This window comes from Aspergillus brunneoviolaceus (genome assembly GCF_003184695.1).
Source record: "Aspergillus brunneoviolaceus CBS 621.78 unplaced genomic scaffold BO95scaffold_17, whole genome shotgun sequence".
In the NCBI taxonomy this organism is placed as follows: domain Eukaryota; kingdom Fungi; phylum Ascomycota; class Eurotiomycetes; order Eurotiales; family Aspergillaceae; genus Aspergillus; species Aspergillus brunneoviolaceus.
The window spans coordinates 151,171-175,236 of NW_020290747.1; the positions used below are offsets into that span (position 1 = coordinate 151,171).

Consider the following 24,066-nt stretch of genomic DNA (forward strand, 5'->3'; position numbering starts at 1 on the left):
ATGAGAGAGTTTTTTTTTTTCTATTTTCTCTTTTCACATTTTCCTTTTCTTCCTTCCAATACTAATCCTTCCACGCCTTCTGTTCCCTTCCTTCTGCTCCAAATTTTCCCTGACTACTTACTAGTCTCGCTCTTATGCTTTGCCCTCTTAAGGTCTACCCCGTTCTTGTTAGTAAATAATTTTACCTCACATCTTCCCACCCTCTCGCCCTTTCCCACTTTCTCCTTCCTCCCACCACGTCTTTCTGCCTGCCGATGCTCGCTGGCTATTATCTCTCACCACTGTTCCCAATTTCTTTTATGTCACTTGCTCCGCCGGACTCCCTGCGACCCTCAGCCTGAGTTCGCACGTTCCCCCCCCCCTTCCTCCCCCCCAATTGCCGCTCATCCGCGCGTTTGCTGCGTCTGAACTACTATCTCGCAGCAGCAGCCCAGCCCTTCCCCGCCGGGATCAATCTTCTTCCCTATCAAGTGGTTTAAACACTGACGTGTTTTACCTCATTGAGACATTCCCATTATTTCATCTAATCTTAAAACGCCTCTCACCGCGTTTACCCCAGCTTTGGCGAACATCGTGTCTCCGTGAAGTGTGAAGCAGGCCAAAGTTTGTTGGTTCGTCCCTGAGACGTATCTGATCTTCGATCTGTCATCTGCCCTGTTCTCTTTCCGGGGGGACTCTTTTTTTCATTATCTAAAAGTTTCCCCTCTTTTTTTTCTCCTCTTTTCCCCTCCTTTGGCTTTTTAGGTTATATCAGCCAAACCCCGGATTCTGTTGGGTGACTCATCCAATACCACCATCAAATCCCCACCACCAACTCACGCAAGAACGCAAGGGGGGCACATCATCGCTATCCAAGGAAATCTTCCCATTTCCTTTCCCCTCCCCCCAAACCCTCAAGGCAATTTCCATCCAGGCAAAGAATCATTTCACGGAAGAGGGGGACAAGACATCAGAAGTCCTTCCCCCCCTTTTCCCTTTAGAATCCCAATGGTCTCTATGGTCGAGACCACCAGTCATCCTCTTCAAAATGAACCGGCCACGGATCCGGTCATTCCCAAGTCAGAGCCGATGCCTGAGGGTTCAATCAGTTCGGCAGTGTCCACGCCTGAGGCGGATGGCGAGATCTTAACCCAGGATGTGGCCCAGACACAAAAGCGAAAGGGTGGGAGAAAGCCTGTACGTAAGAAAACTGATCTGATCTTCTGAGAGACGAAGTCCCTTTGCTCCCTTCTTATAATTTTCGAGTTCCCCCCCTCTGGTTCATCTCTTATCTCTCTGGGTTGGGTTTGGGCGGGAGGTGACCCTGCGTGCCAGTCCGGGGCCCCGCACGATTATCATTTATCATTATCATCACCTTTCCCTTCTGTCCCTTATCGTCCTGTCAGATCCCTCCCTCGCCCTCCTGCTTTATCTTTCAATGCACCTACTCTCCCCTTCCACCTGCTTTATCTCATTCTTACCCCCCTTGTTCGTTCCTGATTCCTTCTTTCTTATCTTGCTGCATTTTAGCTTCACTAGACTGACCCCCGACCCTTATCAGATCTACGCCACCTCGGAAGAGCGAAAGCAACGCAACCGCCAGGCCCAGGCTGCATTCCGGGAGCGTCGCACAGAATACATTCGTCAGCTTGAATCAACTATCAAGCGCAATGAGGAGTCTCTTCAGACGCTGCAACAGAACCATCGCACCGCAGCCGATGAGTGCTTGATGTTGCGATATAAGAACTCCTTACTGGAACGTATCCTTCTCGAAAAGGGTCGGTGTCCTTATCTATGCATCCAATCTCCCGATAAAGTTATCCTTGTCTCAGCCATGCTGACCCCTCATAGGCATTGATGTCCAAGCTGAACTGCGGCTCAAGGCTGGGGCCCCTGGTACGGCTCCGGCGAAGCCCAACCTGATGACAACCAAGCCGCCCTCCGCCCTGGAGCGCGCTGCTGTCAATCGCAATTCCGCTCAAAGGCATCCCCAAGGCATCGCCCCCAAGGAACCTTTTGGCATGTCTCAGCATCGCGATGGCGCATACGGCATTCCCTCGCCCCAGTATCAGGCCACGCCTCCTTCGCATGCCTCCTCCCCATCCCATGCCAAGTCGCCCGCCTTCCCCTTCCAAGGTGCGATGTCTCCGGCTGGGGTGGATCCGCACAGTCAACGTTCGCACATGATTGCCCACTCGCGGAACCTCAGCCAGACGACCCCTCCAATGAGTATCGGTCAGCCAGATACGGCGGAGCCAAAGTCTGCTCTCCCCAGTGCTGCGGGCCCTCGTGCTTCTCGTGTTCCTTCGGCCTACTATCCATCTCCTTTCCAGAAGCACTACGATCAATTAGGTAAGATATATATTTGCTTATGAGTTTGTCAACTTGGCACTAACCGCCCATAGAACAAGAATATGATGCCCAGGCAGACATGATCGATGACGAGCATGAGTCGGCTGTCGGGGCCTCGTCCTATGTGTCCGGCTACAACAACCCGGGGTCCGTGGCCCCGGGCGCCCATCCGATGGGACAGCATGGTCTCAATCAATACCACCCGCATGCTGCTGAAGGGACCAACGGCGCGTATGGCACCAACAACGCCCCGACCACCTCCTCCAATCATATCTTGGGCAACTATGAGCCCATGCTGGATGCCGATCCGTTCGGGCTCAGTGCCAGCATGCACTTCCAAACCCCCTTTAGCTACGAACAAAATAATACGCGTCACTGAGTTCCTGTTTCCTATGTTTGCTTCTTTCCATGCGTTGCATGTGTGCGACTTCTCCGGGTGATGTTCGTGAGGACGGAGTCAGGCTTCTTTCCCTGGCTGTGCCCCCGAGCACCTTTATGACTGGAAGACAAAAGTTGAAACTTCGGAGCATTGCCTGGCGTTTTGCGGTTGATACCATATGATTTGATGTTTCACTGCTGTTTCTGACGTTTTGATGTCGCGGTCGGTATTCTGTGTGATTTTTCTCTTCTCAAAGAAAAGCAGCGTCGAAAGAAAGTGGATCATGTGAGGCATGTCTATTCTTGGTCTATATTTAGCTCGTTATATATGCATGACCGGCTCACCGAGCAGTTGCATCGGGGCCATCTCCCAGCTCTTCTGAACATATTTGAAAACGGTTCCAAGTGAGATTTGCTTTATAGCGAGTCATTTCCAGCGCCCGGAGTGCGTCATGAATTGTAGATGAGCTCGGGGTCACATGGGTGGAATGTCACGTGATTTACCCGCGCCGGACAATGACAGCATTGCCCAGCAAGCAATATCCAATGGCAGAGCAAATTGAGCACGAGCATACAGAAGCGGAATAGTGGACGGTTTCAATTCGTTCTGTGCAGGATCACTAGTCGAGAGACTGGGGACATTGTATCCAATGATGAAATATCTGGGGAGCAGAGGGGGTTCAATCATTGCTATAGATAGACTAGAGAGGGTTCTATCTACACAGTACAGTGCTCCGTTGGCGGGAGGAGCTCTTTTCGCTTACTTGGAGGAAACCAGCCTGCAAAGCAGCTCCCAGCCTCCCACCACCCCGAGTAGATGAATATGCCTCACCCTGTCAGCAATAATGATGACAGATTGGCAGCGAACAATGGGCTCAGCAACGGTCATCGACTGCAGCTCGTATGCTGCTGGGAACCTACCTTACCTAGAACCTTGAAGCTCTTCTTGCAGGTGATCACTGAGCATCATCAGGGCGTCATCCGCTGGCCGTTTACCCTAAGCCCTAGCTACTCTCGACCAATCATGGTGCTCATTGCCGAATTCGCTTAGCAGCAATCCGCACCTTACCGGATTGGGCGAGTGCAACCACAAACGTTGCCTCCATCCACCGTACTGTCAGTCAACCCCTTCACTCCAACCACTATCCCTCTATCTCCCCTATCCCATTTCCCATCCCCAAAGGAGAGGCCGGATACCTACTGTCGTCTAGGTTTCTGCCTGTGTCGACCATCCGTCACCCGTTCAGTCGGACCCGAATTGTTGTGATAGACCAAAGCCTTCCCCCGGAAGGCCCCGCATAAAACCAGGCGTCATGGCGGACGTCCGGTCCAAGGTGCGTTGTATTTTTTTTCCTACGTCGAGGGGAGGAGGAGGACTTCTCGCGACACTTCATCGTCATCTATCGTTTACCGCGCCGATTGGGAACCAGCACCACCAAATTCCGCGTCAATCCGCTCGTCTCGCGAGGTCCTGGGCCGCCAAATTGAGCTGGGAAGGTCTTTCTGAGTGGGAAGCGAGCGAGCGAGCGGGGTTGTGAGCGAGGGATTTGACGAGGTTGCTTGCGGTCCAACTCGGTTGCCCAGCGCCCAACACCAAGAACTCACCACATCCCATCGAGGATCAAACATGTCCCCCAGCTAACATATCTTTTTCGTGATAATAGAACCTCTACGAGCTTCTTGGTAATTCTCGCCCTCTTCCTGCTGCTTCCTCAATTCCACCCTCGTTTGTGCTGCTTTCACTTGCAACATACATCATACCCTTGCGCGACTAGCGGATCCATCCGCATTGCCATCCATCTCATCCCACCCACCTGCCCATTTGTTGATGCATAATGAAAGAAGCGATCAATCTCTAACCTCTTGCGTGCTCTTGCGCCTCGCTACTACAGGCAATGATCCTGAATTGGACCCCAACAGAGAGCCTGAGCCTCCCACGAGGGCTGTAGACAGACCTGCTCCCCGTGTTGGCAAGCGCGATGCTCCCAAGGAAGCTCCCAGCACTCAGCCCCGTGCCGAGAACAACAACGCTCGCCGTGGCAACCGTGCCACTGGCAACGAGGCCGGTACGTTCTATGACCATGTCTCACAATCCGCAGCAACCCCGCCCCCCTCGGCTGACACTCCGATCGGATAGCTTTCCGCGACCGCAACGCCGGCCGCACCAACAACCGCGAGAAGGCTACCGAGGACCCCAAGGAGGGCCAGCGCCACGGTTTCCGCGCTCGTGGTGAGCGTGTCCGCCACGACCGCCAGTCCCGCACCGGCCAGACGTAAGCAACCATTTTGTTTCACCCACCGCCGCCAGCGATCCGCCTCACTTGAAAGTTTTACATTCGGGCGGAGAACAGGATCACACAGAAAACTAACTTGATGCGTTCTGTAGCGACACCCGCAAGCAGGTGAACCAGGGCTGGGGTAACCAGAGCGGTGACAAGACCTGGGACGATGAGAAGGCCGGAGAGGACATCGCCCACAAGGACGAGAACGAGCCCCAGACTCCCGCCGCCGAGGAGGAGCCCGCCGACAAGTCCAAGTCCTTCGCCGACTACCTTGCCGAGAAGGCCGCCCAGGAGGACCTGAGCGCCAAGCCCGTCCGTGCCGCCAACGAGGGCTCCAAGCTCGACAAGAAGTGGGCCGCCGCCAAGGAGCTCAAGCCCCGCGAGGAGGAGGAGGCCTACATCAAGGGCAAGGAGGAGAAGTCCAAGCGCGAGAAGCAGCGCAAGGAGAAGAACGTCCTCGAGGTTGACATGCGCTTCGTCGAGGCCCCCCGCGGTGGTGCCAACGGCCCCCGTGGCCGTGGTGCCCGCGGTGGTGCTCGCGGCGGCCGCGGCGGCCGTGGTGGTAACAACACCAACGCTCCCCGCCCCAGCGGTGCTGCTACCAGCGGCGCTTCCGTCACCGTCGACGAGAAGAACTTCCCCAGCCTTGGTGGCAAATAAATGTGTTCATGCCTAACCCCAAACACCGTCATGTCCCCATGTCGAAAGAAATCTTGCGTGTGTGTGCGCGTGTGTTTTATTTTAACTAAATAACTCACCCCCCCATCTGCCCGGTTCCAAAAAAACGAAAATTTTTTTCCATTAACTCGCTCACAAATGACACGATGTGTTCCGTTAATTTATCTTAATCTTTTTCTCCCCCTCGTCCTTTCCAGCCCTATCCCGCAGGAAAACCTCTTCCCCACCCGTTGAACCACTTCAGGATGCCTAAGGTAGTCGGACCGTCTTGTCTTTTCCGTGTGCAGTTAGTTTCCCTTTTGTCCGGGGCTTGATCGCGTGTCTTGAGAGCAAAGCAAATCTGATCGCCACCTATTGTGCAAGTACGAGACCGCTGCATATGATTTTCCAAAAATATCTTCCCCAAAAAATGAGAAGATTTTCGCCCGTATGCAACAAGAATCTCGCAGTGTACTCCGTATTTGCCTTGGAGTAATGCATCCTGTAATCTCAACGGCTGGACATGTATATCTCGTACTTGGTCTCCTCCTCCCAATGCACAAAAAAAGCTTGGTATTCCCGATCGATCGCTCGATCGCTCGATCGCTCGAACCAGCCATCGCGGAATTCAGTTTCTTGATCTGCCTGCCCATTGCCCGGCAATGGCAATGCACCAAGCACTGTACTTGTATACCTTGCATAGGGTGTTTTGCTGCATCTTCGCTCTCTCTCGCGGCGCAGCACCCCTCCCCCAACCCCCCTCTCTTCAGCCAGTCAGTCGGTCATTTGATATGCAGATGAACGAGGTTTGTAGGTGGCATGCAGGCAGGCAGGCAGGCAGATAGAATGGTTTGTGATTCTGGGACCTGGGACCTGGGACCTGGGAGCAGTACGTATAGTTTCTGTCTATCTAGTAACTTATAGTGTAGATTGTAGACACAGTGTGCAAGAGGATTATTCCTGTTGACCGGATTAATAACTTGTTCGCTATTCTACTATGCTAGGTCTACTAGTCTCGTCTACTATCCTACTATCCTACTATCCTACTATCCTACTATCCTACTATCCTACTATCCTACTATCCTACTATCCTACTATCCTACTATACTACCATCCTCATAAGACGGCACGTGTACTATACTCCCTTCCCCTGGTGGGAACCTGACTATACAGATAGGCAAGGGGGGAGAGATTGGCCTACTTGACAAGCCTTAACAAACTATCTAGGACAAAAGAGGTGTCCAGAGTGGGTGGTACGGTAGGGAGATTTGAGATTCAATTCAATTGTCGAGAGAGAGAGAGAGGGCTAGGGCTACGGTCCCTACTTCCTTCCTACCCAACTAGCAACCAAGGAATCACCTCACGGCGCTGCGTATATATACCTGGGAGATAGTAGCACAAAAGGAACCCAGACTACGGGGTTGTGGGATGGGCTACAGCTCCGTGTTCTCGGAGCTAGAGCCAGCGAACTGCTCTACCGCTTCCGCCGCGGCGGCCTCCCACTCGGCCAGCGTGCCCTCCGGGTCCGCGACGCCATCCAAAAACGCCAGGCCCTCCCTCGCCCGCCCGCCGCAGGCGCGCTGGAGGGCCAGGAAGGCGAAGTGGCCGCCGACGACGGGGCGGGCGTAGAAGTTGGGGCCGGGGAACTCGCCGCGGCCCTCGGTGTTGTGCAAGTCGGTGAAGGGGAGGTCGGTGACGGTCTCGTTGACCCAGCGGGCGACGGACTCGAGGATCTCGCGGCGCACCTCCTCGCCGGCGACCGCCATGGCGAAGAACTCCCAGTCCGTCTTGGTGTACAGGTGGCGGCTGTCGAGCGGCAGGCCGTACTTCTGCCGCACGTTGTGGTACCAGATCGATTGGCGCTGGTAGATGTGGCGCGGGACGAAGCCGTGCTTTCTTTTGGGGGTCAGTGGAGGGGCGGGGGTGAGTGGCTTTTGGCCGATGTTGTGGACTGGAACGGAGTCGGGAGAGTTGTCGGTGCCGTCCAGGTGGAAGCAGAGCTGCGCGTCGGCGTAGAGGTTGTAGATCGTGGTCCAGGATCCATACCAGTCGTAGGCGAGCTTGGCGTGCGTCTGGTCGCGCGACATGCCGTATTCCTCCCACTTGGCGATGTAGGTATCCGAGATGTTCTGGGTTGATCAGCTAAAGCCGGGTTCGAGAGCTGAAAATCGATGACCTACCTTGTAATAGGTGACATCGGTGTGGTAGCCCGCCACCTCGGCCAATTTACTCATCGCATTGATGCCGATGATACCCTTCAAGGCCAGGTTGGTCTGCAGAGCAAGCCAGCCGGCAAAGTCGTCCGTGGACACTGTGGTGGTGTCAGTTCGCTGCGTGGTTACTGTCACGAAGGTATGACTTACGTTGGTTGGCGGGCTCGAGGGAGAACTCCACCAAGTAACCTGTCCACTGATCCCAGAGTCGATAACTGCGTTGGACCCATCTCTCAGCCAAGTGCTCGCCTTGCGTGCCACCGCCCCATCTGCCATCTTGGTGATCGATGCCGCCGAACATCTGCAGATTGACCAGAGGGAATTTGCCATGAGTCTCCTCGGGCAACTCGGGAGATGCACCCTGCGCCGACCAGATGGATGTCGCAGCAGTATCCTTCGAGTAGCGAAGGGAGTTGACAATTGCCAGGCCCATGATGAGGATGTTACCACATTCCTCCACAGGCATGTATTCGTCATTTCCGTCCGGGTGACCGGTGGCATTGGGGAAATGCGTCCCCAGATCGTGCATGGCGTACGTGTTTGGATATTGTCCACTCAGCATGTGCTCAATCAACGGCTCCAGCAGGTACGCCAGCCACCGCGGGTTGGTGTACAAGAAGAAGGGGAAAGCCGGGAAGATGACATCGATGGTCTGGAAATTGCCGTTCGAGGAGATCTCCTTCAAGAACAGGATGGGATCGTCGGGAGTCCCCGCGAAAGTGGTTGCTCCCATGACCTGGCGCGCGGAGAGCGCGACGATATCCACATAATCATGCGCACCCGACTGATAGGCATCCTGAACGAGCTGAGCGGAGTAGTTCGCAGCCAGGAGGCTTGCATGAGCATAGTCACTGTAGTGGAAGCTCAGCAATGCCTCGACACTGGGGAACCACGACTCCCAGAGGGGTCGCATCAGGGTCAGCCCGCGCGCTGAAGCATACTGCACGACTGGATCTTGGGTCAATGCAAGGGTGAAGGTCACGCTGTCACTCCTGTGGCCATCCTTGGGGGAAAAGACGAAAGATTTGGAGAATGCAAAGACCGGCTCACGGTCGCCAATGGCGCGGAAGGCGTCGTCGTTGATGTTGTCCAGGACACCCTGGGTTGCGAATAAGCTTCTCACGGCCGATGCCTCTCCGGATTGATATTGGACGCCCTGGTCGGCACATTAGCCACGATGAATTCCGCCATTTAATGGGGGTCTGAGGACGCACAGCCGGTCCGGTAAAATGTAAAGTCCCCCATTCCGCACGATCCCGGATCTCTGACAGTAGCAACTCAGACTTCCTCTGGAGACGCCATCTGCGTAAGCTTGGCTTGCTCTCCTCGGAGCCATATCCATCGTATTGCCAGGTGAGCTGGCTACCCGCGTCTCCGCTCACCCAGCGTCCGTTGATATCCATATAGACATTTACGCTTGCGTTGCCATGCACGTGAATTGACACGTAGGAGGCGGGAATCGACTGCCGCAGAGTCGACGTAGGGGTGATAGGAGAAAGAAAGGATACGGTGATATCGAGCTGGTGATGGGCCGCGGTAGTTGCGGAGTTGATACGGTAGGTCAAATTGGTGGTGGACGCGTCGTAATTGGCTCCAAGGTAGGTAGGATACTCGATCTGCAAAACACTGTAGAGTGAAACATTAGCATAATAATCGAATTCGTCCTCGGGGCGACGATGACCTACCCCGACACTGATTCATGAGGCTTGCCGAGCAAAGGATACACAGTGCCTGTGCTGGGGACCTGGGCGATGAGGGACAAACCCAGCTCCTCCCCAGTGTAGAAGATGGGCCATTTAGACCAGGGCTCGTCTCGAGCATTGCCCAGCCAGGTGCTGAGATACGGATTTCGCACGATCAGGGGCAGAACCGGAGGGGTCAAGCTGGATGCGATACTCACAGTCGCCTGAAGGGCGGCTATGAGTACAAGGGAGAGGCGCATGTCGAGACACTGCTACGAATTGGCCAATTCCAACGAGAACAATTATCTTGACGTGCTCAGGAATGTAAGAGTAGCGATGCCATCTGACCGCAGCTGGGAGATGAAAGAAGGATGCCGCGAGGTTCAGGGATGGATCAGATGTTACAGCAGTTCCGATGATGATGCAATCAATCCGCCCCGTCCACTGACAGATCTGCGGGGGAGGTATAAATAGTAAGGATCGACAAAGCTGTGGGTGGGACGAGAAAGGTGCTTGGGAGTGTTACACAGAGTCACAGATTCTCGATGACAATAGTTGGGGACAATGAACTGAGTAAAGGATTCTAGAAGCTCGAGAAGAAGAACCAGAGCTGGAGGAAGGGGGAAATGCGGGGAAAGCTGGGGGGGAGGGATGGAGCTGAGGTAATCCGTGGCTGCTTTTTCCATTGCCTGCTCACAGCCTGGGCATTTTACAGTATCGAAGTCAATGATGATAAAGATAGCATATCTTGTCATTAATGCCCTTGAGTCAAGTTCCTCCCATTAGTATACTGAAATGGCTCTTGCGAGCCCCGTCCACTTGCCTAGTACTGGTAAAGATCACATGTACATACAGTCTGTACCTGATTTGTGACTGACTGAAGTGTTGAACCCTATCCATCTTGTATACCCCTACTCCATGACCCTGCAAAAGTCGCCTCTCGTCCATAAGCTTAATCGCGTAATCATGCGTTCCACCTGAGGTGCCCTGAGGCGGCAGCTGGCCCCGTTACCTTAGGGCTCACCGACAAAGCTTAGCACAACATGCCCCTCATGTACTGTCCTTAGTTTAAGCCCAAAAAAAAAGCCAGAAATGGTGGATTGATCACAGTAGTCACGAACTAAAACCCCAGATCAGGTTTCCGACTAAACTACAATCTTTTCGACTCCAGGCTCGTGTAGGTTGCTCTCTCCACTGCGAGCAGCGAAATGAGCAAAGATGCAACATGCCCTAAACATGCAACCCCACGGGTGGAAACGACTAGCACAACGGTATTAAGGACTAACTGATCTTAGTTCTGACTGTAAGGGGGGTATGACAACTCTAGTGATTTGGCGCAATGGCAACCGGGCAACCAACAACAACTCACTAGTCCCTGGTGCAGGCTAGTGCTGCCTCATCAATGGCTGGATCACTCTCGAAAATACCTACTTATGCATCACCGCAATTAGCATGATTCAATTGCAAAGACCTAGTAGTCGAGAACAGTAGACCAGGAAGGTGAAAGTAGGAAGGGTATCATGATTGACTTGACTCTCTCTCGCATGCCCTGCCATCCATCTCTACCATCCGGATAGCTCTAAGTTCCCCTTGTTCTATATACAATACATGCATGGCATTTGATCCGGGGCCTCATCTCTCCGTCCTAGGCAAGAGCCGCGATTGCCCTAATCTACCAAGCTTGGACACTGGGTAGATCATCTCCGGCGGAGCGGCGACAAACAGGCATGACGCTATCCTCGAGAGAGGTTCTATCCCACATGCCACAGTTGACGCGGGGCGCAATAAGCAAGCCCAACATGCCGTCAATGAAATCACCCCGTCCGCACCTCTGCTTTCTCGGCCTGCTGCTGCTGCTGCTGCTGCTGCTGCTGCTCCGCCGTCCCCATCAACTTCAACAACCCATCCACCGCATCCCCCTTCTGCGATAACCGCCTCTGCGTGTCCGGCAGACCCACTCCGTCCTCTTCAACGTCTGACTCCTCGGGCACGGTCCCCATCCCCGTCCCAGTTCTCCGTCGCGACACCGTCGCAGGCGGACTACTCAACTGCATCATCGGCGAGGCTTCGTTCCCTGTTCCTGTGGTATGACGATACATCTTCTGCGTCGGGGTTTTCATCGGATCATCATCATCCTCCTCCAGCGCAGACACAGCGTCATTCCCTGTTGAGAGCGGCGGCGACGATAGCCCCGACGCGTGGTTGTTGTTGTCGTTGTCAGGTGATGTATTGTGCTCGGGTTGTTGCAGATTCGACGGGGTGGTGGAGGTGATGAACGGGACCGGGGTCTTGGGATCAGCTGCAGCAGCAGCAGCAACAGCAGCCGCCGCCATACGTGTTGTGTCTTTTGGCGCGGGGGTTTGGGATCCGGGGACGACGGCGGTAGTCAGTCGGGGACATTTCCGGCTGTGGGCTTCGAGCTCGGAGAGGCGGCGGTCGAATTGCGGGTCGCGGACGTGACGCATGGCGGTTTGGAGGCGGGTGCGGAGGAGGGTTGCTTTCTGTTTTGGGGGTTAGTTCACATATGTTTATCTGGGGTTGGGGGTTGGGATGGGTTGTTGGGTTTTCGGGGAGGGGGCGTACTTCTTGAATAAAGCGTTTGCGCGTCGCTGGGTCGGAGAGGACTGCTCGCGTGGAGATGGGTTGAGTTTGTGCTGGGAGTTGGCTGGGTTCAGGCGGGGGTGGTAGTTGTTGTTGTTGTTGTTGTTGCTGCTGCTGTTGTGGTTCGACTTCGTTTTGTTTTTGTTGTTGTTGTGGTGGTGGTGGTGGTGTTTCTAGATCAGGAATAATAGGTTGTTGTGTCGCGTCGGATAGGATCTGAGCACGCGACTGGATGTTAGTAACCTATACATGAAGTTCGAAAAAGGATTATGGCGTTTACTGACATGTTCATCTGCTGCAATTGCTGGAGACTTTGTCGTCGACCCAACTTGCGCGTGGATTGGGGCTGGTGCCGGTGCCTGGACCGGCGCGCGCTCGCGGGCACTGCTCTCATGCTCGCGGTGGCCCTCGACTTGGTCAATGGAGCGTTTCTGACCGGCAAACAGCGGCGACGGAAGAAGCTTTTTCGACGGAGAGGTGAGCGACGGTGTCTCCAGGAATGGACGTTTCACCGGCGAGAGGGAGGCGGCGTGGCGATGGCGGGCGGGGGACAGGCACGCGTTGACGGTCTTCTCGCCGAGAATCCGCCTGCCGTCCTTGACAGGGCTGGTATGTGTTGATACGGTGGAATGCATGGTGAGTGGGGTGGAGAGAGAGAGAGAGAGAGAGAGAGAGAGAGAGTACTCCTGATAGAAGTACTAGAGGAGAACCACAAGAGGGGATGGTAGGGGAAAAAAAAAGAAAATTAAGAAGAGCAAGTGTTTGTGTGTGGTGGACGTGTTGTACTCCAGTAGTAGCTCCGTTCAAGTAGTTCGGACCAGGAGAGAGCGAGAACTACCAACACGTGCTGGAACTTGTACAGTACAGCACACCCAAACTTCTGAGGACGAACCGGGTTTCCAGAGGAATGGCAAGCAAGGAGAGTGTCAAGACAAGGAAACTGGACTCGGTCAGAAGACTCAATGGCCTTTTGAGGGGGAGGGGGAGGAGAAAGAGGATGTCCGGAGAGTAAGGTAGGTGGAGGTGGGCTCGGCGCGCGTGTGGTGGTCAATCCGCGTCGGCGTCCGAGTCGCTCGCTCGCTCGCTCGCTCGTCTCCTTGCCGGCCAAACTAAACTAAACCAAACCCAACTTCAATTAAATAACAGTACACCCTCTACCCTCTTTAGTAGCGTGTCCCCCACGCGTCGAGAAGGAGGTTGGTGGGTGTCCACCCGACTATGGGGTCCTTGGCAATGGGATAATTGCTAAGTTATTGAGTATGACTTTTTCTTGAATCGTCAATCATTTCTTTAGACAATATACGACTGATGGATGTGGCTCGACCGCGTTGGAGATCGCCCTCAGCGCGCGTCGAGGACCTTGGTCTTTGCATACATAGTCATGCAACATCTTCGTCCATACTGCAGCCTGCAACTCAGTGACCTTGGCAGTCGACATGCTCTCCAAGGCCCGACATTCCCCAGAAATATCAGGCGTCTTGAGTCCCGTCCAGCCCCGCGGTCTGAACTTTATACCTGGTCATCAACAATCAGGACATCAGGACTAGATCGATATGTTCTTCTCTCGACCACGCCACGCGTACTGTGGCCGTCCGATTTGTCCAGGAGCGATTCAATCCCATGGGAGCTAGGCAGTGTAGTCGCCCTAGAGCTACTCGTGTATTGTACCATGTCTGCGTATACACCAGGACCGATGGCCTCAAGAGCATCGCAGGGCTCTTTATAGTATTGCTACCAGTAGTCTGCTGCATAATGCAGGATTATATGCATGGTTTCTAAGGAGCCTTCTTAGATAATGCTCGGAGGGCGAGGATGTGTGGTCAGAAGAGACCGACATCTACATCTTCAGACACCGTAGGCAGTCGGACTGTGCACGACGAGGTTCGCTTCGCTCTACCGAGTGTTTACGCAACCAGCCCAACAGGAGCCAATCCCATCTACTGTTCCTGGCCAACTCAACCTAAAGCAATACCATAAGAACCGGCTTCCCAAAATCTTCTTAAGACTATGTAGTTATGTACAGTACAATCCCCGGCGCATCCCATATTTCCACAACGGAACCTAGCAACAGGAAACCCCCTACCTCACCTTCTTCAACTTCACCCTCCTCCTCCCCAACACATCCCTCCCCTCATCCATCTCGCCGGCAGCCTCGCGCTTCGCCTCGCCGACCACCTTCAACACCCCGTCCCTAACCACCCTCGTCTCCACACTCACGCCCTCCTCCTCCCACTCGACCATCTTCCTCCCCACCCGCTCCTCAATGGCAAGCACAAGCGCCACATCCCTCTGCCCGACGAGCGTGACACTCTCACCCTTGCGGCCCGCACGCGCCGTACGACCGACACGGTGCACATAGTCATCCGGATTCCGGGGCACGTCGTAGTTGACGACCATCTCGACCGAGGGGATATCCAGTCCGCGGGAGGCGACGTCCGTGGCGACGAGGATGCGCGCCGCGGCGGCGCGGAACCGCGCGAGGTTGGCGTTGCGCTCGCTCTGCGGGAGCCGGCTGTGCAGGGAGGTGGTGCGGTGGCCCAGGCGGCGGAGCATGCGCTCCAGCAGGTCGGCGGTGGCGGTGGTGTTGGTGAAGATGATGGCGGGTTTGGTCGCGTTGGCGTCGGTGCTGAGGAGGACATGCAGGAAGGCTTCGCGGTGGGTCAGCGGGACTTGGAGGTAGGTCTGGTGGAGGGTCGGCGGGATGGTGGACTTGTTGGCGGAGGTGATTTCGGTGACGAAGATGGGGGGTTTCGTTGATGATGAGGAAGATGAAGACATGGACTGGAGCGCCCGCACTTCCGGGGTCAGGGTCGCGGTGAATAGCAGCGTTTGCCGGTCGGCGGCCGATGGCACCGCGCTGAGGCAGGTCTCCACGTCCGGGAGCATGGACCCTTGCCCGGGGGAGAGGAGGCGATCGGCTTCGTCCAGGATGACCATGCGGACCCGCGACAGGCCGCGGATGGTGTCCGCGCCCGAGGTGTGGATGTGGTCCGCCAGCCGGCCGGGGGTGGCGATGACCACGTGGGGGCGCTGCGACAGGGCCAGCGCCTGCGAGCGCATGTCGGTGCCGCCGGTGATGAGGAGGGGTTTCATGCTCTGCGGCGCGGAGAGGGCTTTGATTTGCTCGTAGATTTGGAGGGCCAGTTCTCTGCCCTCGAAAAGTTAGCATTGCCTTTCTTTCTTTCTTTCTGTCTGTCTGTCTGTCTGTCTGTCTGTCTTTCTGTCCTTCTTCCTTCTTTCTGTCCATCTTAAGGGGAAAGGATAGACCCACCTCGTCGGCGTAAGCACCAACCCAAAGATCCCAAACGGATCCTCCGCCCACTTCTGCAGCATCGGCACCGCAAACGCAATCGTCTTACCGGAACCCGTACGACTGCCTCCAATACAATCCCGCCCCGCCAGGATCTCGGGGATACACGCCTTCTGGATCGCCGTGGGCCGGCGCACCGCCATCGTCGTCAGCGAGCCCACCAGCCACGGCGCCACCTTCAGGTCGGTGAACGAGGACCGCGCATCCTCGAGCCCCGCTGCCAGCGCATCCTTGATGAGCACCGGGTTCGCGTCCGCTGCTGCCTTGGTGGCGGCCTCCCTGGCGACGTCCTCCTTGCGCTTGATGCGGGAGAGCGTGGGCAAGGGTGCCGGCGGCGGGGCGGCGATGTAGGAGTCGGTCGACGAGTCCGAGAGACGTCTTCTCTTGGGGGCGCGCTGCTGTTTTTGAATCGTATCGAGGGTGACGCCGCCCTCGTCGGACGAAGACTCGGACTCATTCTCCGAGTCAGACGAGGAGTGGTTAGAGGCAGACTCGTCCGGGATAGGTTCGGGGGACTGTGAGGGCGCCATTTTAGTTTTTGGTGTGTTGGATTGAATGTGAAGCATGCGCTTGACTTTTTTTTTGGTCGATATGACGGCAGAAAGGCCGACCGCTCTGGGCGGCGTGTCAGGCTAACTGTGTTCGGTTAGTGAGAGGTTTTTGGTCTTGATGAACTCTATTTTGCAAGGTGCAAAGCTAGTTCTTGCAAGCATTTTGGATCATATTGCTTTAAAAGCAGGCAGAAAATATATCAAGCCCGGGTGGTCTAGTGGTATGATTCTCGCTTAGGGATACAAACCCAAGCATATCTGCGAGAGGTCCCGCGTTCGATCCGCGGCTCGGGCCTTGACACCGTCCAATCTTGCATTGAATTCTCTTTTTGTTTCAACATGTTGTGAAAATATGGATGTGTTGGGCCCAGCAAATTTCATGCGCCTCTATCATGCGTCAATTCGGCCCTTTGGGATTGATGGTTGTTCTTTTTTGTGATGGGACTTGGTATCTTCAAGGCCTTAACCCTTAAGCATCTCATATCCTGAGATTTGTAGTTTTCATTCCTTGTGTGAACTGCTTGTGTGGGTTGGCTGAGTTGCATGTCAGTGGTAGTTAGCAATACGAGCTATATTTACTCTGCTATAGCCCTCACTCAGTTCGATTGGCCTGGCTACCGTCCTTTCCAATGTATGGACTCGCCCAACTTGATACGACCTTGGCAACCCCTGTGTGGAAGGCCTCCCAGGTAACTATTGACAAACACAATATCGGCGATGATATAGGATTATATAAAACTAGGTCAAATCTAAATTTTATAACTTTCACGGCCTGTGGAAGCAAGTCACGAACATCTATCCCGAGCCAGCATCCACTCGAACAACAACCAGAGCAGCCTCTGGCCATCCCAAAGCACACACGTACAAACATCAATCCTTGACGCCCGTAGTACTCCTCCGCCGCACCGCCGACCTCTGCATCTCAAACACCTCCCCCCTCTCCAGATCATCACCCACCACGGACTCCGACGAACTCTCGTCCCGATTCGCATCAAAGACACCAGTATCCCCACCACCGCGGGCCTTCGAGTTCCTCCGCCCACCGTCGTGTCCCGCCAACGCCCCCTCGCCCCCATACGAATCATCCAAGCCGTGCGTCCCGCCCACGCTCTCCATCGTGAACGGACTCGCCGCCGGCCCATCGAGGACCCCCAGCTCCTCCGCGGTGAACCACCGCGGGAACAGGAACGAGCGGACGGGGATCAGCAGCAAGATGATGACCGGGAAGCCGATGGCCGCGATGGTCTGGGTGATGGCAAATGTGGCGCCGAAGCCGATCAGCTCGGCGATGACAAAGGCCCAGATGGCGGGACGGCGCTTGAGCCGCTTGAGCGGGTTGGCGGCCGGGGTGAGGCGGTGGTCCTGGGCGAGGAAGACGAGCTTCTGCGTGATGCCGTTGCCCTGGAGCGCCTGGACGCCCATGATGAAGAAGAGGCCCGCGAGGACGCCCTGCGGGATCAGGTGGACGACGATGAGGAGCGGGCCGGTCATCGTGCCGAGGGTGAGCAGGCCCTGGGCGAGGTTGCTGACGCGCTGCTCGACGACGTGGTCGGTGATGCGGATGGCCTTGCCCTTGTTGGTGTCGTCTTCGTCGGCGACGTCGCGCGTCACGCAGAGGGCGGCCGTGTGGAAGGGCGCCTGGGGGATCAGCCCGTTGGGGAAGGGGATGCCCAGCAGACCGGCCACGAAGGTGGTGAGGCCCAGGAGCCACAGGTCCCAGTGGAACCCGGCGGGTTTACGAAGCGGGAACTCGGTTCCCTGGGCGATCAGTGAGGACACTGGTCTAGTGGTCAGCCACGTACTAGCCTACCGCAAAACTGGGGGGGCGTACTCACCGTTGTGGTCAAAATAGAACAGGATCGTCAGGAGGATCGCAAACGGGATCGCCAGGAACACATCCCCGACGCTGATGTCCCAGAAATGGACCAACCAGCCTCGATCCGCGGTGGGGAAGAAGGCCTTGCTGGTCGGCAGAGTGGCCACCTCGACGTCCCTCATATGGCCGATGTGCACGAAGCCCGTGAAGAAGACAATGGTCAACGGAGTGCCGTAGTCCTCCAGGAACTTGCGCACGAATCTCTGGAAGAGGCTGCTGTTGCCCAGCTCGCCACAGATCCAGCCCGCCATCAGCACCAGCAAAGCGACCATGATACTCAGGTAGGCAGAAGTCTCGCCCGCGGAGCCCCATTGTCTGGTTAGGACCTGGATGCCCTTCTGCAGGTAGATGAACGCGACGTAGAAGCCGAAGATGTCGCACGAGAAGCGCGTCACGTAGGTCAACCCATTGCAGGCGTTGGTGATAGCCAGCAACCAATGCATGATCAAGGACCATCTGGGTGGTCAGTACGGTGCCTTTGCCCCCACAAACAAGAAAGAACGAACACAAACAAGAAAGAGAAAATGAGAATAGGGAGACTTACATGCCAATCCAGCACATAAATGCCAGATAATTCGTGCCTCTCGAAGCGATGATATCATAAACCGTATAATTGAACACCGTAATAGGACCTACCACAGATCAGCTGTGCACTGCGCAGATTATCAAGAAGATCCAATAAATCCCCTTCACCCTACTACCCCCAAGATCTAAAAAAAAAAAAAACCAAGACAATACTAACCAGTAACCCCAACAATAACCAACGGCTGCGCCGCGAAGACCGAGAAAACCACCGCCCCGAGCACCGAGGCCAACAGCACCTCATTCACGCCATAGCTCTGGTTGGTCTTCTCAAACATGTCGAGGGAGAACGCCAATGCAGGGAGGATACTAAAACGCGACGGGGGGTCAGTTTTTCGCCGAAAGCCTCTTCATCCTCGAATCCATCCCATCCCCGTCCCAAATCCATCTTGAGACTCCGCCCCCCCCCCTGGCGCGCGCGCAAAAAGGAATCAACATACTTAGCGAAATACATATAAACCGTCGCCGGCACGACGCGATAATCCCACGCGTCCGTCCAATCACTCCAATAATACGGCGCCCGGCGCTTGACGTCCTTGACCATGCCCCGGAACAAGCGGACGCGGTACCATTTGGATGATGCTGATGCTGATGCTGATGCTGATGCTGATGCTGATGCTGAAGTGAAGGGGGGGTCGTGTCTTGCACCGGGGTTGGAGCGATGCTGCTGCTGCTGTGGATGTCTCTCACCCCCAGATCGGAGGGAAGAGCTGCGTCGGGATCGGGACTGGGACTGCGACTGCGGTTGCGATTGCCATGGTTTGCGATGGGAGTGGAGGTTTGGGGATAGAGATGGGGAGGAGGATGCCAACCCCAATCCTCCTCCATCCGCCAGACTTCTCCTGGGTTGGTCCCCGAGGGTGTTAGTCCCGCCTGTCATTGCGGCGGCTGCGGTGTATGATGATGATGAAGAAGAAGAAGAAGAAGGGGCGGGTCCCTCCATCTGTTTCTGGGGGGATCAAACTTTGGTGACCCCAAAAATATAAAAAAAAAAGGGCCAAGAAGCCTTAACTCTAGAAGACTGGAAGGCTGGAAAGGGGATATGAGAATCAATGCTCTACTTGACTTGATGAATCATGATCACTTCTCCGATCTGGAGGACTGCTTTCAACCTTGAAGGGGAAAAATTGATCGATTTGAGCTTCTCCACGAAATTGCGGAGAAAGGTCTCCGCCTTAGGCATCAACAATGGGGCCGGCCCCATAAACGTCACTCCGGCTTTTGCTCTTCGGCACTTCACCTGTCTAGATTCTCCACTACCAGAAACTTGAGGACCAAACACAAAGGAATAATATTGATTAGCTAGTACACTTTGATAGACTACGAATAAAACCAGCAGGCGGGGCTGTCCAGTCGAATCCAGACTCGTCCGCCACGTATGCCGCCCTACTATCCTGCGGATTCCTGTCGAATTTGATCCCAAATCAAAGCAACTCTCATGGTTCATTTCAGCAACTGAATTCAGTAGGCTTTTGTCGTCATGATCTGAAGGTCCTGCAGGTTCTGCAAGTGCCCTAAGCAGGTGGGGGAGGGGGAGGAGGCTGCTCGCTCGGGGGCTGTATCAGGTTAGTCAGTTGTCCTACAACCTCGGTTAAGCAAACATACCGGAGGAGGCGGTCCCTCGCCAGGAGGGGGTGGGGGAGGGCTGCCACTGTTGCCAAGATACATCGAGGGCATGCCCGGGGGTGGAGGCGGCACACTCAAGCCAGGAGGAGCACCGGGCGCTCCCATGCCAGGGTAAGAGGGATAGCCTCCGTAGCCATACGATGCCTGTCCACCCGGGGGCGGAGGAGGGGCGGCCTGCGCTTGTTGCCATGGGGGTGGAGCTCCAGGGGCACCGTAGCCACCCTGCGAGCCATAGCCGTAATCGCCGCCATGGCCACCGTGACCGCCGTGGCCGCCACGACCTTGAGAGGCCCAGGGAGGCGCACTGCCATGGTCGCGAGGTCCATAGTCGTCGCGACGGTCGCGGCCGCGCTGCTGCCAAGGAGCCACATCGCTGGCAGGAGGGCCACGCTGCCACGGCTTCGCATCACGGTCATCGTAGCCCTGATCGGGTCCAGCCTCGATGCGACGGGGTACGTGGCCGTTCTCTCCAGGAGCGCCGCCAGACAGTTCTTGCATAAGTTGCTGCTCACAGTTAGTAACGATCAATCACAATACAGGAACGAGATCTTACCTCCATCTCGCGGTCGACAGCGTCGCCGCTACCAATGGCTCTGCGACCGCCGGCGCCGCCGCCATAGCCGCCGCCGTTGCGCCAGTCGGAGCCTCTTTGGCGGTCAGGACAATCGCGAGCCATGTGGCCTGCGTTACCACAGACGCGACAGATGATGTTGGCAGTGAAGTTGCGCTGCTCAGGGCAGTCGTACTTGCGATGTCCGATTTGACCACCTGTCTGTGTTAGAAAGAGGGACCAAGGATGATTGGGAGAAGACTTACAGTTCTGGCAAGCCTGGTTCTCATCGTCACGGAGAGTACCGTTGAGGGCGGCGAGTTCTCGAAGCTGGTTCCGCTTGAGCTCGTTCTGGCCTTCGGGAATGGAGGCAGCCTAATGTACCATGAGCACGGTGTCTTGAACGAACCAACCGCAAAAGGAGAACTTACCGTCTCAATGACATTGTGCACCAGCTTCTTTGCCTTGTTAACTTTCTCCTCGGTGTCTGCCATAATCAGACAGTGGAGATCCTCTTCCTGGTTGCTGGCATGAGCGGCGTCAGAGCGACCCTTTCCTTCCTTGACGGAACCCTTGCCACGGATCGCAATCTTTGCGCCGGACTCGGTCTCCATCTTCTTCAAGGTATTACCACGAGGACCTATGAGTAAGCCAACTTTAAAAAGATAGCGGAAAGCCTAGGTGTTAGTTCAAGCTGTTTTTGTTTTGAGGGTGAAAGAGCAAAGAAGAGTGCAACATCAAGCAGCAAGGGTTAGCAAGAAGCGAGCTGGAGAGAATCCCATCGCGCGGCGGCGACGTCGTCATCAGAAGCCCGACTCGAGCACAGAGGTTCAAGTAGGAATACAGAGCACAACGCAACGGTTAGGAGTTAGAGGGTTAGTTATCATACTGAAGTTAATCTCTGGATAGTCATTGACTGGCACGTAGACCTTCTCCTGGGTCTTAGTGGGACGTCTGTAGTCAGAGGGCGGGTGGTAGTTAGGAATGGTCTTCATCGCCTTCTCGACGAGCTTGTGGCGCTCATCCTCGAGACGCTTCCGATACCGGTATTCCCTTGTGTTTACACGTCTGCCAAAGTTATCGTACTGGGGAGGAGGCGAAGGAGATCTATAGGAGTATCACAACGGTTAGCCACTCCTGTAGCACTGAGAGAAAGAGGATGGGTGGAAGTTCGACAAACCTGTCACCGTCGGCTGGAACCACATCGTTGATTCGCAGCTTCTGGCTGATCTCCTCGATACGCAGATGCAGCGTATACGCCTCCAGCTGTTCGTTGGTGAAGTTGGCCATGATCATGGTGGGCAGGCCCATGAGACCGGCGGCCTTGTTCTCCTGCGCATCACCCCAACGGTTGCGCTTCTTGCGCTTCTTGACACCGTCCGCGGGAGGATCAGCTAGAGACGTCAGTATTTTTACCTTGATGTAATGTGGATGGAAGGGCATCTTCTCACCACGAACAGGGCTGCGACCGCGCTTGTAGGCGCTATCCCCAGCGGCAGAGGCCGGGGTCGCGGTGCGACTCTCGTCCTCTGGGGCCTCATCGCCGCCGAACCTTCTCCGGCCCAGAGGGACGTTGTTGGAGCCGGTGACTCCCTGGTTGCGCCAAGCCATGTCACTGTCAGTCAGTTCAGAACCTGGTCAGTGGAGATTTCCCGTGCAGGATCGTGTCCTTGCGGATCTTGCGTTCTGTGAGATAGATGGAGGGGAGGGATCGAATCAACTACAAAGGCCAGAAAACAGGGCCCTCCGGGGGGAAAGTGGCAAAAGCTTTCTTCACGTGGTTGCGTGACTAAGCCCGCCGCGGTCTGCTTCAGCACGTCAGTAACTTACAGCAATTACTTTTTTGCCTCGCTCGCTTCTTATCATCAATATCTCATTCACTTTTAACCATAATCCCAAGGAGCCAGAAAATGAGAATTAAAATAGATTCATGATTGATTCATTATTACAGAGACCCCCCCCCCTCCCAGAATTCACTAACCCCCTAACCACCCCAAACCAGACCCAAGGAAGACCTATTTCTTAGCCGCATCATCCTGCATCCCCTTCAACACCCACTCCCTCGTCTCGCGCATGCTCTTCTCAGCCGCCTCCTTATCCTTAATCATCTCCTTGATCGTATGCGGCGAAGGCACATGGCGACCCTTCTCGACCCCCTCGCGCTTCAACAGCCGCTCCTCCCAATCCTTCAGATGAGGGAACTCGTCGATATCGACGCCCGACCAGCCCGCGCACGTCACCCACCCCCAGTGCGAGATATCCGCCAACGAGATGTGATCCCCGACCAGGAACCCGGACGGGCTCTCGCTGAGCCGCTTGTCCAGCACGCCGTACAGGCGACGGGTCTCGTTGACGTAGCGGTTGATGCCGTAGGGGACGTGCTCGGAGGCGTAGCGCACGAAGTGGTTGGCCTGGCCCTGCATGGGGCCGACGCCGGCGTTCTGGAAGAACAGCCAGTTGGTCATCTCGTACCACTCGCGCGTGCCCCGCGGGTAGCTGATCTTGTAGTCCTTGTCGTACCGCTCGGCCAGATACAGCAGAATGCCGCCGGACTCGAAGAGGGAGATTTTCTGGCCGTCGGTGAAGGTGTCCGTCAGGGCAGGGATGCGGCCGTTGGGGTTGATTTCGAGGAACCATCTTGGGGTCTGGTTAGTGGTAGGTCTCTTTGATTTTTGGGGGGGGGGGAGGGGGGAAGGGGGAAGGGCGGTAGAAGGTGAGAGAGGGGAGGGGACGGGCTCAAACTTACGGCTCCTTCTGGGTGTTCTTGGAGATATCGATCTTTTCGACCTTGTAGGGCAGGCTACCATTCAATTAGCTTGTGACTTTCGATGGACTTGACGGAGACAGAAGCAGAAACAGAACCTACCCCAGCTCCTCCAATGCAATGGAGATCTTAATTCCATTGGGAGTCTGAGCGGTATACAAAGTGATATCGGGGGAGCTCATCTTGGCAGTAGCAGACGAAGAGAACAACTGGGCAGAGAGAAAGGTTTTAGAAGTGAAGGTAGTAGGTCGATAGGAACACCGGGCTAAGACGTTGGAGAACCGAGGGACTTTATAGAACAGCCCACTCATGGCGGGCAATGGGAATGGGAATTGATAATTAGGTACCTAGGTAAAGGAGGAGGGAATGATGATGCCACTGGTGCATCTTCACGCCATCTTTCCCGATTAAAGTAACGTATCTTTCCCTGGTAAGCGTGGGGCAAACCTGCCAACTGCCCGTCCCATTGATCCCGATACGCTCATACCAGAAACAGCCGCTGCGAACAGCTACCAGCAATAGAAGGATTACAAATGGAATACGGTGGTATCGGACTCGGGGACGCGGGCATTTGTCACAGACTGGATTGGTGATCATTCTATCCGTACTCCATGCCACAAGCAAGCAAATGAGGGAAACTTTCCGCTCGAACTTGCCCCACTC

General features: G+C 55.4%; 8 protein-coding genes and 1 non-coding gene across 9 annotated transcripts; 3 read left to right on the forward strand and 6 right to left on the reverse strand.

The window, feature by feature from the left end:
- Positions 1–996: 996 nt before the first annotated feature.
- BO95DRAFT_357603 (bZIP transcription factor) lies at positions 997–2,710 on the forward strand (the record flags this gene model as incomplete). The annotated part of the gene is made up of 4 exons (XM_025582362.1): positions 997–1,176; positions 1,541–1,757; positions 1,831–2,331; positions 2,385–2,710. The coding sequence occupies 4 exons, from the start codon at positions 997–999 to the stop codon at positions 2,708–2,710; spliced, it is 1,224 nt and encodes a 407-aa protein (XP_025444557.1).
- Positions 2,711–3,891: 1,181 nt separating this feature from the next.
- On the forward strand, positions 3,892–5,804 carry stm1 (putative telomere and ribosome associated protein Stm1). Its single transcript, XM_025592122.1, has 5 exons — positions 3,892–4,043; positions 4,374–4,392; positions 4,602–4,775; positions 4,847–4,982; positions 5,096–5,804. The coding sequence occupies exons 1-5, from the start codon at positions 4,023–4,025 to the stop codon at positions 5,649–5,651; spliced, it is 906 nt and encodes a 301-aa protein (XP_025444558.1). The 5' UTR covers positions 3,892–4,022; the 3' UTR covers positions 5,652–5,804.
- A 1,132-nt stretch (positions 5,805–6,936) lies between these two features.
- On the reverse strand, positions 6,937–10,118 carry BO95DRAFT_384581 (putative glutaminase). The gene is made up of 5 exons (XM_025583457.1): positions 9,547–10,118; positions 9,076–9,487; positions 8,012–9,017; positions 7,829–7,959; positions 6,937–7,777 (listed from the first exon to the last, which is right to left on the reverse strand). Exons 1-5 carry the CDS (start codon positions 9,801–9,803, stop codon positions 7,082–7,084), a joined length of 2,502 nt encoding a protein of 833 aa, XP_025444559.1. The 5' UTR covers positions 9,804–10,118; the 3' UTR covers positions 6,937–7,081.
- A 924-nt stretch (positions 10,119–11,042) lies between these two features.
- BO95DRAFT_512618 (uncharacterized protein) lies at positions 11,043–13,123 on the reverse strand. The gene is made up of 3 exons (XM_025591531.1): positions 12,429–13,123; positions 12,127–12,360; positions 11,043–12,044 (listed from the first exon to the last, which is right to left on the reverse strand). Exons 1-3 carry the CDS (start codon positions 12,777–12,779, stop codon positions 11,358–11,360), a joined length of 1,272 nt encoding a protein of 423 aa, XP_025444560.1. The 5' UTR covers positions 12,780–13,123; the 3' UTR covers positions 11,043–11,357.
- A 1,100-nt stretch (positions 13,124–14,223) lies between these two features.
- dbp8 (ATP-dependent RNA helicase DBP8) lies at positions 14,224–16,003 on the reverse strand (the record flags this gene model as incomplete). The annotated part of the gene is made up of 2 exons (XM_025584125.1): positions 15,416–16,003; positions 14,224–15,292 (listed from the first exon to the last, which is right to left on the reverse strand). The coding sequence occupies exons 1-2, from the start codon at positions 15,982–15,984 to the stop codon at positions 14,224–14,226; spliced, it is 1,638 nt and encodes a 545-aa protein (XP_025444561.1). The 5' UTR covers positions 15,985–16,003.
- Positions 16,004–16,209: 206 nt separating this feature from the next.
- Positions 16,210–16,300, forward strand: BO95DRAFT_t89. The gene has a single exon. It is a non-coding gene; the product is annotated as a tRNA-Pro (tRNA).
- Positions 16,301–16,771: 471 nt separating this feature from the next.
- BO95DRAFT_440729 (anion exchange family protein) lies at positions 16,772–19,539 on the reverse strand. The gene is made up of 5 exons (XM_025586023.1): positions 18,904–19,539; positions 18,624–18,772; positions 18,426–18,513; positions 17,841–18,337; positions 16,772–17,783 (listed from the first exon to the last, which is right to left on the reverse strand). The coding sequence occupies exons 1-5, from the start codon at positions 19,341–19,343 to the stop codon at positions 16,876–16,878; spliced, it is 2,082 nt and encodes a 693-aa protein (XP_025444562.1). The 5' UTR covers positions 19,344–19,539; the 3' UTR covers positions 16,772–16,875.
- Positions 19,540–19,737: 198 nt separating this feature from the next.
- bbp (putative zinc knuckle transcription factor/splicing factor MSL5/ZFM1) lies at positions 19,738–22,358 on the reverse strand. Its single transcript, XM_025583458.1, has 8 exons — positions 22,091–22,358; positions 21,820–22,033; positions 21,529–21,746; positions 21,071–21,294; positions 20,906–21,014; positions 20,643–20,857; positions 20,069–20,593; positions 19,738–20,019 (listed from the first exon to the last, which is right to left on the reverse strand). Exons 1-8 carry the CDS (start codon positions 22,248–22,250, stop codon positions 19,978–19,980), a joined length of 1,707 nt encoding a protein of 568 aa, XP_025444563.1. The 5' UTR covers positions 22,251–22,358; the 3' UTR covers positions 19,738–19,977.
- Positions 22,359–22,654: 296 nt separating this feature from the next.
- Positions 22,655–23,585, reverse strand: BO95DRAFT_357863 (glutathione S-transferase family protein; the record flags this gene model as incomplete). The annotated part of the gene is made up of 3 exons (XM_025582376.1): positions 22,655–23,276; positions 23,386–23,439; positions 23,506–23,585. 3 exons carry the CDS (start codon positions 23,583–23,585, stop codon positions 22,655–22,657), a joined length of 756 nt encoding a protein of 251 aa, XP_025444564.1.
- Positions 23,586–24,066: the final 481 nt, after the last annotated feature.

Coding starts and splice junctions, on each gene's coding strand:
- BO95DRAFT_384581 (XM_025583457.1), bottom strand. CDS start 9,803: ATGCGCCTCTCCCTTGTACTCATAGCCGCCCTTCAGGCGACTGTGAGT. Junction 9,018..9,075: donor TACATTTTACCGGACCGGCT/GTGCGTCCTCAG, acceptor TGTGCCGACCAG/GGCGTCCAATATCAATCCGG. Junction 7,778..7,828: donor CCGATGTCACCTATTACAAG/GTAGGTCATCGA, acceptor TGATCAACCCAG/AACATCTCGGATACCTACAT.
- BO95DRAFT_440729 (XM_025586023.1), bottom strand. CDS start 19,343: ATGACAGGCGGGACTAACACCCTCGGGGACCAACCCAGGAGAAGTCTG. Junction 18,338..18,425: donor TTTATGTGCTGGATTGGCAT/GTAAGTCTCCCT, acceptor CTGACCACCCAG/ATGGTCCTTGATCATGCATT. Junction 17,784..17,840: donor GTTCTATTTTGACCACAACG/GTGAGTACGCCC, acceptor CCACTAGACCAG/TGTCCTCACTGATCGCCCAG.
- bbp (XM_025583458.1), bottom strand. CDS start 22,250: ATGGCTTGGCGCAACCAGGGAGTCACCGGCTCCAACAACGTCCCTCTG. Junction 21,015..21,070: donor TGCACAATGTCATTGAGACG/GTAAGTTCTCCT, acceptor ATGGTACATTAG/GCTGCCTCCATTCCCGAAGG. Junction 20,594..20,642: donor CTGTCGACCGCGAGATGGAG/GTAAGATCTCGT, acceptor AACTGTGAGCAG/CAACTTATGCAAGAACTGTC.
- BO95DRAFT_512618 (XM_025591531.1), bottom strand. CDS start 12,779: ATGCATTCCACCGTATCAACACATACCAGCCCTGTCAAGGACGGCAGG. Junction 12,361..12,428: donor CAATTGCAGCAGATGAACAT/GTCAGTAAACGC, acceptor TCGCGTGCTCAG/ATCCTATCCGACGCGACACA. Junction 12,045..12,126: donor GCAAACGCTTTATTCAAGAA/GTACGCCCCCTC, acceptor CCCCCAAAACAG/AAAGCAACCCTCCTCCGCAC.
- stm1 (XM_025592122.1), top strand. CDS start 4,023: ATGGCGGACGTCCGGTCCAAG. Junction 4,776..4,846: donor TGCCACTGGCAACGAGGCCG/GTACGTTCTATG, acceptor CCGATCGGATAG/CTTTCCGCGACCGCAACGCC. Junction 4,983..5,095: donor CAGTCCCGCACCGGCCAGAC/GTAAGCAACCAT, acceptor TGCGTTCTGTAG/CGACACCCGCAAGCAGGTGA.